The sequence below is a fragment of the Cynara cardunculus genome (assembly GCF_001531365.2).
Source record: "Cynara cardunculus var. scolymus isolate 2C chromosome LG 12, CcrdV1, whole genome shotgun sequence".
Lineage (NCBI taxonomy): Eukaryota > Viridiplantae > Streptophyta > Magnoliopsida > Asterales > Asteraceae > Cynara > Cynara cardunculus.
This window is the reverse complement of record NC_037539.1, coordinates 10,766,355-10,774,829: the sequence shown is the minus strand read 5'-3', so window position 1 is coordinate 10,774,829 and position 8,475 is coordinate 10,766,355. Positions and strand designations below refer to the sequence as shown.

The window sequence follows — 8,475 nt, the reverse complement described above, 5'->3', positions numbered from 1 at the left end:
TTGAACCTGGGTTGACCCATTTAATTTTAAAATTTTAAATAAAAAAAGAACTAGAGTATTTAACTTTTTTGAATAAAACATAACACAACCACAAATACAACCAAATTGTTCAAAGTTTGAATAAAACACAATCACAACAAATATATTGTTCAAAATAAGTTGAAATTGTTTATACTCTAAGTAACTCGACTTCCATTTTCATCAACCCCAATTTCACTCTCGTACCTAAAATCCTAAGACCATTAGTCCATCAGCAAGTGTAATCCATACGTACAAAACAACAACTTATATGTAGATTGTATACTAATCTCAATGAAGACGAATGATAACAATTATTTATGAGGTATAGGTATAGTGATAGAAACAAATAGCCACACCACACAAATAAATTCAAACTTGAAAGAAATCAYTAAAGTTCGATAGAGTCATAAAATAACAAATAATCAAAGAGAAGCATGAAATTCATATGCTTTATACGAAGTTTAACAACAAAATACTAAACAAACATGATCATAAACAACTTACTCTGCTATCGTTCAACAACGCCTCAAGCCCTCAACTTCAAATCGAAAACTAAAAGTCTGAAACCAACCCAAATCTTTGATTGGAGAAGGTAGAACTCAAAAGAAAGGGAAAAGATTGAAGAATTGAAAAATAGAAKGCAAAACGTCGAGACTCATGATACTGATTAGTAATGAAGCATGTGAAGAATTGATTATTGAAGGATTGAAATCGAAGAGTCATCATGAAACTTGGGCCAATTTATTTAATAAGAAACAACATAAAAAATAAAACAGATATAATATTAAGAATAAAATAAATTTATATAATATTTTAAGTGGGTTGAAAACAGGTTGAGAACGGGTTCAAAACGGGTTGAAAACAGGTCAAAAAATTCAACCCAACCCAACCCATTTATTTAAATGGGTTAGACGGGTTGACCCATTTATTTAAATGGGTTGAAAATCTCAACCCAACCTGCTAATTTTAGGTTGGGTTCGGGTTGGGTTAATGAGTTGGGTCATTTTTTGCCACCCCTACCAGAAAACGGCCATATGATTACGAATACATCAGCTTTAATTCATAACATTTGACACATTTCTTAAAACATAAATTACATCAAATTACATTTAAAAAAAAATTCAATGTGAAAGAATATTCAAGAAAATAGGAACATGAAACAAGAAACCAACCGAATAACGTGATCATATTCAATATCCAATAATTTCGTCTATCATCAATCCGGATATGACGTGGGTGTTTATCCATCCATTACCATTATAATTTTAATTTTATTTTATTATTTTATAATTACTTGGAGGATACCCAACAAACCTACATATATATATATATATAAGCTATTAGCTATTCCATGGAGTCACCCACCCAAATTCATCAACATTTCAACCCAAAGACGCAACCTCTTATCTTCAATATTCGTCTAAACTCTTCTCAATCCAATACGATACCCTCAAATTTTCAACAACCAATTCTCAAGTTTCGATTTGATCGCACACTTCAATCGGTTCATCAAACTGTAAGTGTTTTCAACATCCCATATCGAATTTTTAGTCTTAAATCAGTTCGATATATTGATTTTTCTTTCAATTCAATATATCTGCAATTGTGGTTTTTTTGTTAGTTCTTATTACTAGTATGCTAGATTATTGATACCGTTCTTATTCAATCGATATGGAGATTAGGTTTTTTAGGGCTACTTTTTATGATTATAGAGTTAATCCAGATCTTGAAGAAGTTGTTTCATGTTGTTTGTTTGATTTGATTTTGATATGTTATTTTGCCCTTTGTTTTTTAGCAAAAAAAACAAAGCTTAAAGTAATTATTATCTAGTCAATGGCTTGTAGTTTTCTTGCACTTTCTTAAGATACAAAACAGAAAACTATAATCAAGTACAATGGTTGGTTAAGGATATAGTTGAAATCTGATCTTCTGCGGTTCCGTGAATCGTTTGTAACAATATGGACAGAACGTCGAATCAGGATCAACTAGGACAGAAATAAAGCTTTAAAATTGTATCTAGAATGACTGGAAAAGTGGAAACAAGGCCAGATCAAAGGAATTGACAGGCCCACACAGGCGGTGGAGCATGTGGTTTAATTCGATGCAAAGCGAAGAACCTTACCAGGGCTTGATATGTCGCGAGTTCTCGCCTGAATCCAGCCGTTGCCAAGGCCCTTGTGACATCAAGGTTCAACTGAGATGACTTTAGGCCATTCATGGTCGCCTGGGATTAGTCTTTGTGCTTAAGCTGGTTCAGAAACCTACAGTTAACCAACCAAAAAACAAAAATATCCCATCAAATCTCAATCGGAGGTTTTTGTGAAAACATATTTATTATGGTTTTTGTGCTATTGTTTGTCTTGACTCATGCTGTGGAAGAGATCTTTGGGTAAAAAGAAAGCTTTTTGACCAATCTTTGCTTATTAAGATGATATTATGTTCATATGGGGAAGACCGAGAAGTCTTGATGAATTTGAGACATCTTTATGTCTACAAGAAGCAGAGGATATGTTCATCTATGAGATGTCCCAAAGATCATTTGGGTTTTGTGGATGGCGCAAATCTGAATTCATGCAAAACTGCATTGTGGCTTTCCTAAAATATGCTCCTAAGCATACGAAGAACGATGATCATATGTTTATTTCTTGATTTGATGTGTCCATATGCTTGTTTTGGTTGATGAGTTTTGATGTTTGACGAACGTAACTGATCTTTTCAGGGTTTTGTTTCTTGATTTTGCAGTTCTTGAAACAAAAATGGCTAAAGGGTTCAGGCAAGAACATGAATTCTGTAAGTCCACATGTCCATATTCTTTTTGAGGAATTATTCGTATCGCAGAGAAAGGATATGAATCCATGAATAATCAGCCAAAAGTCCCGTTTTAGCAAAAAAATAAGAGCTTTGTGACTTCTGTAATATTAAATGTGCATGCTTTTCGATTGTTGCTATTTTCAGCAAAGAGGCATGCAGAGGCATCAAGGATTAGGGAGAAATACCCTGATAGAATTCCGGTATGAGCTAACTCTTGTCCTTTCTTAACGGAAAATATTCGTGTGGTATATATATACGTATATAACCTTAAATGGGATTTTAATTAAATCCATGACTTTGTGATGAGTATGAAACCATTTTGGGTCATGGATTTAATTAAAATATCATTTAGGGGTGGAGGTCGGATATTAAGCCCTTGTTTTGTTTTTGGTTTTGGTGGTCTTATTCGTTTATTTTACTTGAAGGTGATTGTGGAAAGGGCCGAGAAAAGTGACATCCCTAACATCGACAAAAAGAAGTAGGTTTTTTTGTGTAATCGTGGTTGTGATTCATATATGAATACACAATCATTGTAACGTATGTTTAAGGATCTTTTGTATAATTACCACAGGTATCTCGTCCCAGCGGATCTTACTGTAGGGCAATTTGTCTATGTGATCCGTAAAAGAATTAAGCTGAGCGCTGAGAAAGCTATATTTATTTTTGTGGAGAATGTCCTTCCACCCACAGGTATTTTTATAACTCGGGTGTATTTGTTCAAATGAACGTTGGCGTTAAATGAGAATTTGTTTCACAGCATAATCTTCTGACAAGTTTAGTGGCGTTCTTCTATTAAGCATTGACATTCTCCAGAATCAAACCTGTCAGAAGGTCATTGATTTAATAATAAATTGTCAGGTCGTTTATGGTTGTTTTTCGGGTTTTTTTGTTTGACGTATTTCTCACACTTTTATCTTGGCTACATTTTCGGTTTACTGTACTTGTTGCTTGTTTGCACGCAAGTGCATGTAGCTTGCTCGCTTGTTTTTGTTTATTTTTTGTGTTGCAAGCTGGGATAGAGTCACGGTCTGCATACTTCATACATCCTAACCCGGACCCTATCTACGTGTGGATTTAGGGTTTGTTTGGTTTTTTAATCTTCATAACATCCAAGCTTAATTAGAAAGGGAAAAATGCATCAAAATGCAATAATGCAATTTGCCGAAACTAGAATTATGAATAAATAAGTTCGAATTCATGGTCGTGTTGCTAATATGGTTCTGATTGTTGATGTTTATAGGAGCGATAATGTCTACGATATACGATGATAAGAAGGATGACGATGGATTTCTATACGTTACCTACAGTGGCGAGAACACGTTCGGGTCCATTCTGTCGTGATCTCTCTCTCTTCATTTTACGCTAAATAAACTTGTTGCTTGATCGTAATTCGTATAACTTGTACAGTTGTTTCATACATATTTTCTACCAAAAGTGTCGAATTCTATCCATTGATCAATAACATAGTCGATCATTTATAGTTTATGTCGTATGCTTTTTATTCTTACCTTTTAAGAACACGTTAAATACAACGTTCGTAAGTATCTCGACATGTATGTACAAAAGACAAAAATCATCATTTAGTAATTTAACTCTTGTCGTCTCTTTTTCTTCTTTATGAAAACAACCGTTCTATTATTTGGGTTTATATTTAAAAGTAGCAAATATGATTGAGTATTTTGAACAATGCCCGTTGATTTTTCGTCAAGAATACCATCATAATTTCTAAATCCGGGTGTTATAATCTGTAACCGAATCTCTCGTTGTCGTCATATTGTTTTTTGTTTGGATTGATACGATAACTAATAATCGAAAATATGATGCCAAACAAGCTGTCCCTTCCCCTTCTCCAATGTTTCGCTGTTAAATGGAAAACACCAAAATGTTAAAACTTTGGATTCTCACGTTTGCTATTCTTTACGGATCAAACAAAGTAGGAAGGGCCCACCCAGTTTGTCATTTACCACAAAATTGTTGACAAACTTGCACTTGTCATTGAACTCAAAACTTTTAGCCGCCGTTTGGTTAAAAGAATTTGATAGAATTGGAATAATAAATTTATTTGATCAAATTCTAATTCCTTTGTTTGGTTCATTTCTAGAAATGAATGGAATTTTCATTGAATTCCACAAATTAATGAATTCATCTTTTTTTGGCATAATGGAAGGAATTGAATTACATCACCATCCACCACGATCATGCTACTATTGTTTGTCATGCCCACCCCTACCATCACCACACCACTACCGTCGCCACCACCCATCCCCACCTACCCTACCCGACCACTAACCATCATGTCAATACTGTTGTCATCACACCCACCCACCCCCTGATCACTCACTGTACATCCCTACTACGACCATGCTACTACCGTTAATGTCACGTTCGTAACCTAACCCCATCACCACACCATTGTTTTCGCCGTTACAACTGCCACTTACCCCCACGCCACCCTATCCTACCCTACCCTACCCTAACCCACTACTAATCACCATGTCGCTACTGTCACCTTCATACCCACCCATTCCCAGCCACCTGACCACCATTCCACCACTGTCGACGTCACAGCTACCACCCCGCCACCCATCTCCACTGCTCCCCAAACCTCAGCCCCCACCCCCACACCACTATTGTCGCCTTCACAACCACCATTCATCTGTATTGCACCGTACCCTAACCTAACCCATCACTAAACACCATACCACTATTTTTGTCATCATACGCACCCACAACCAGGCCCCAGCCACCCGACCACTATCCCAACACTATCATCGACACAGCTACCACCCCGCCACCTACCCTTACCCACCCCACAGTCCCGCCCTGCCCCTAACAACCCCCACCTATGGAACAGGGGTGGGGAAGGATTGGTGGGGGTGGGGTAGGGTTTGGGTAGGGGTGGGGCAAAGTGATAGTTATGACGACAACAATAGTAACATGGTGGTTGGTAGGGTGTGGGCGGGGCGATGGTTGCAATAGTCCAAACAAAGATGAATGTTCCAATTCTTTTGAGATATTTCATTACAATTCCTACTAACCAAACACGTGATCAAATTCCATCAAATTCTATTCTAATTCCTTCAAAGTCAAATTCCTTTGATGGATTCCAATTCCATCAAATTCCATTATGTGAACCAAATACCCCTTTAGATTCCATCAACGCAAAACCACAATCGTTGGAGGAGGGGAGTAGTTGAAACGAGAAGGGAGCCGAGCCACAATGGTGACAAAAGGAGAGCACCGACGAAGAGAGGAGAGCAAGAGTGGTGGTCTTATTTTTTGTGTGGATGTGAGATGGATGTGGTAAGTCAAGGGTATTTTAAGAAGAGTTGTTGGCTAATTGCATAAAGGTTTGGAGTTGGAGAGAGGGATGAGCGAATAAAGCCAATCTGGCTTATTCGTTAAGTCATAAACAAACGATTATATATGACTGAGTGAATAAGCTTTTCAGAAAATTTAACCCATTAAACCATAAACAAACAAGTCGTGTGTATTACTAGGTCTAGTATCATACAAAACCTTTTTCTGTAATTTCCACCTCGAGTCCAAACCATTGTGTGAGTGATAAAAAAGAATCCACAACCACGATTAGACTTGTATCCTCAATAGCTTGTAACAAATGTGTTCAAAACATGAACAGAGGTCGTCACACGTGGTTTTTCAGTATTGATGAAAAAAAATGATAGGTTCACAGGGTACGTGGTTACATGGTTTAGTTATTATTTTTGAAGGATTTTTTTTGCTTTTTTTAAAATCAATCATGACTTGTTTTCAACAAAAAGAAAAAAGAAAAAGTTGTTGGCATAGTTTAAAACGTTCAACTGATTCGTGATTAACGACATTTCAGTCGCTAGCAACTCTTGTACTTTTCTTTGTTCATGTACCATGTCCCGATAAATAACAACACACTTATCTTCCGACAATTTATATGAACAGTAATTAAAATCATTGGATTTTTTAAAACATTAATAAATTAAATTAAGTTTCAAAAATTAGAGTAAATTACATTTTCCATCCTTATAATTTGTTGAAAATTACGATTTTAGTCTGTATAGTTTCAAAATTACAATTTTTGTTTATGTAGTTTATAATTCATTACTATTTTTAATCTAGATTCTAACGCATACTTTTAACTATAAGGAAATAAAAATTGTTTTTTTGTTTGTTGCAATTTCATTTAGGGACCGTTTACCTAAATACTTACATGGTAAGCGTTTATCGATAGTAGTTAACACTATAATCGATTTTACCATATAAGATTGTAGTATATTAAAACAATATTATATACAACAATTTACCCGGTAAATGCTTACCCGGGTAAGAGTCATCACCATCACTTGTCGGGTAAGACTCTCTATCCCTATCATTATATCATAGCTGTTACGGGATAAGATTTTCAGTACTTGTATTAGGTGAGAAAATTTACCCTATCCACACTTACCGGTTTTAGTTAGTCTATATATAGTAAGAACACCCATAAAATCATTACATACTGATTCCAAAATCAAATGGAATTTCACAATCCATTATTTGTTGCATTCTTGCTATTAATCCTAATAACCACCAAAGTTTTTGCCAATTGCACTTGTGAACCACAAGAAATCGCCGGCGATAATAACAAGGCTCTCAAGTACAAATTGATTGCACTTGCTTCAATTCTCATTGCCGGCGGCATCGGCGTCTCTCTGCCTTTCGCCGGAAAGATTTTTCCGGCCTTACGCCCTGAGAAGGACGGTTTCTTTGTGGTAAAAGCATTCGCCGCCGGCGTGATATTGGCTACCGGTTTTATTCATATACTTCCTCAAGCATTCGAGAGTTTGACGTCGCCGTGTTTGAAAGAAGAGCAGTGGGCAAAATTTCCTTTCACGGGGTTTGTAGCGATGGTGGCCACCATTGCAACGCTGTCGTTTGAGACTTTGTCGGCGGCGTACCAACTTAGGGATCAGACGGCTGCGGCGGCGAAAGTGGTTGGAGATGTTGAAGGTGAAGAAATGGATTGTGGGCTTGTGGATGCTCACATTCTTGTGGATGATTCGGGTTTGTCGGAAGTTCATCGTTATCGGATTGTCTCACAGGTAAATTATTAAATCATAGATATTTTCATTTCAATATATATATATATATATATATATATATATATATATATATATATATATACTAGTTGTGAACCCGCGCAATGCAGCGGGACCGTAGAAGGCGTGAATGTAAACAATTTTGAAGCTTTCGTGGTTTTGTTAGAGGAGATCTTATAACATAATGATMTTCTAATATAGATATTTAATTTCTAAATTTATCCTTGGTTGTATTTGGAGGARAACCTTCCACAAATATTTTCGATGTTAAAAGCCAACCTTTTGTGTACCTAGGACTGCGAATGATTATGATAAACCAATTACTTTGAGCAAAGTTACTTTGAAATTAAGATTCCTCATATTAAAAGAACTTGAAAGGTTAAAAGACGTATGAATATAAATGTTCACTTCAAATGAACAATCAAATAGGATGATCTATATGTTTTCTTAGAGTGATAACTACAGTGATACACCCTTTGAAAATGTGCATCAACTGAAGGTGAGCATTAACAACACAAACAAATACATAGAGGACGTGTTTCGCAAATAGTTTAGTAGATATATATATATA

The 8,475-nt window shown here is 36.0% G+C and overlaps 3 protein-coding genes across 4 annotated transcripts in view; 2 read left to right on the top strand and 1 right to left on the bottom strand.

Moving 5' to 3' along the window:
- LOC112523692 (zinc transporter 3-like) overlaps window positions 1–2,239 on the bottom strand; it is a 34,394-nt gene extending 32,155 nt beyond the window's left edge. The window contains exon 1 of the mRNA XM_025133376.1: window positions 2,144–2,239. Coding sequence (XP_024989144.1) covers window positions 2,144–2,239 — 96 coding nt within the window. The remainder of the gene's footprint in view (window positions 1–2,143) is intronic.
- On the top strand, window positions 1,375–4,437 carry LOC112522566 (autophagy-related protein 8f-like). Of its 2 annotated transcripts, none has more exons than XM_025131769.1 (6): window positions 1,375–1,537; window positions 2,764–2,811; window positions 2,977–3,032; window positions 3,258–3,310; window positions 3,404–3,522; window positions 4,073–4,437. In XM_025131769.1, the coding sequence occupies exons 2-6, from the start codon at window positions 2,778–2,780 to the stop codon at window positions 4,171–4,173; spliced, it is 363 nt and encodes a 120-aa protein (XP_024987537.1). In that variant the 5' UTR covers window positions 1,375–1,537; window positions 2,764–2,777; the 3' UTR covers window positions 4,174–4,437. The 2 variants fall into 2 exon arrangements, with proteins under 2 accessions (XP_024987537.1, XP_024987538.1); XM_025131770.1 differs by having other exon boundaries at window positions 1,381–1,537; window positions 2,741–2,811.
- A 2,858-nt stretch (window positions 4,438–7,295) lies between these two features.
- On the top strand, window positions 7,296–7,919 carry LOC112523691 (zinc transporter 5-like). Its single transcript, XM_025133375.1, has one exon. It carries the CDS (start codon window positions 7,341–7,343, stop codon window positions 7,917–7,919), a length of 579 nt encoding a protein of 192 aa, XP_024989143.1. The 5' UTR covers window positions 7,296–7,340.
- Window positions 7,920–8,475: the final 556 nt, after the last annotated feature.

Excerpts from the sequence above, each read along its gene's own strand:
- LOC112522566 (XM_025131769.1), top strand. The coding sequence starts at position 2,778 with ATGGCTAAAGGGTTCAGGCAAGAACATGAATTCT. Across the intron at positions 3,311-3,403 it reads CCTAACATCGACAAAAAGAA|GTATCTCGTCCCAGCGGATC; the intron begins GTAGGTTTTTTT and ends TAATTACCACAG. Across the intron at positions 3,523-4,072 it reads GAATGTCCTTCCACCCACAG|GAGCGATAATGTCTACGATA; the intron begins GTATTTTTATAA and ends TGATGTTTATAG.
- LOC112523691 (XM_025133375.1), top strand. The coding sequence starts at position 7,341 with ATGGAATTTCACAATCCATTATTTGTTGCATTCTTGCTATTAATCCTA.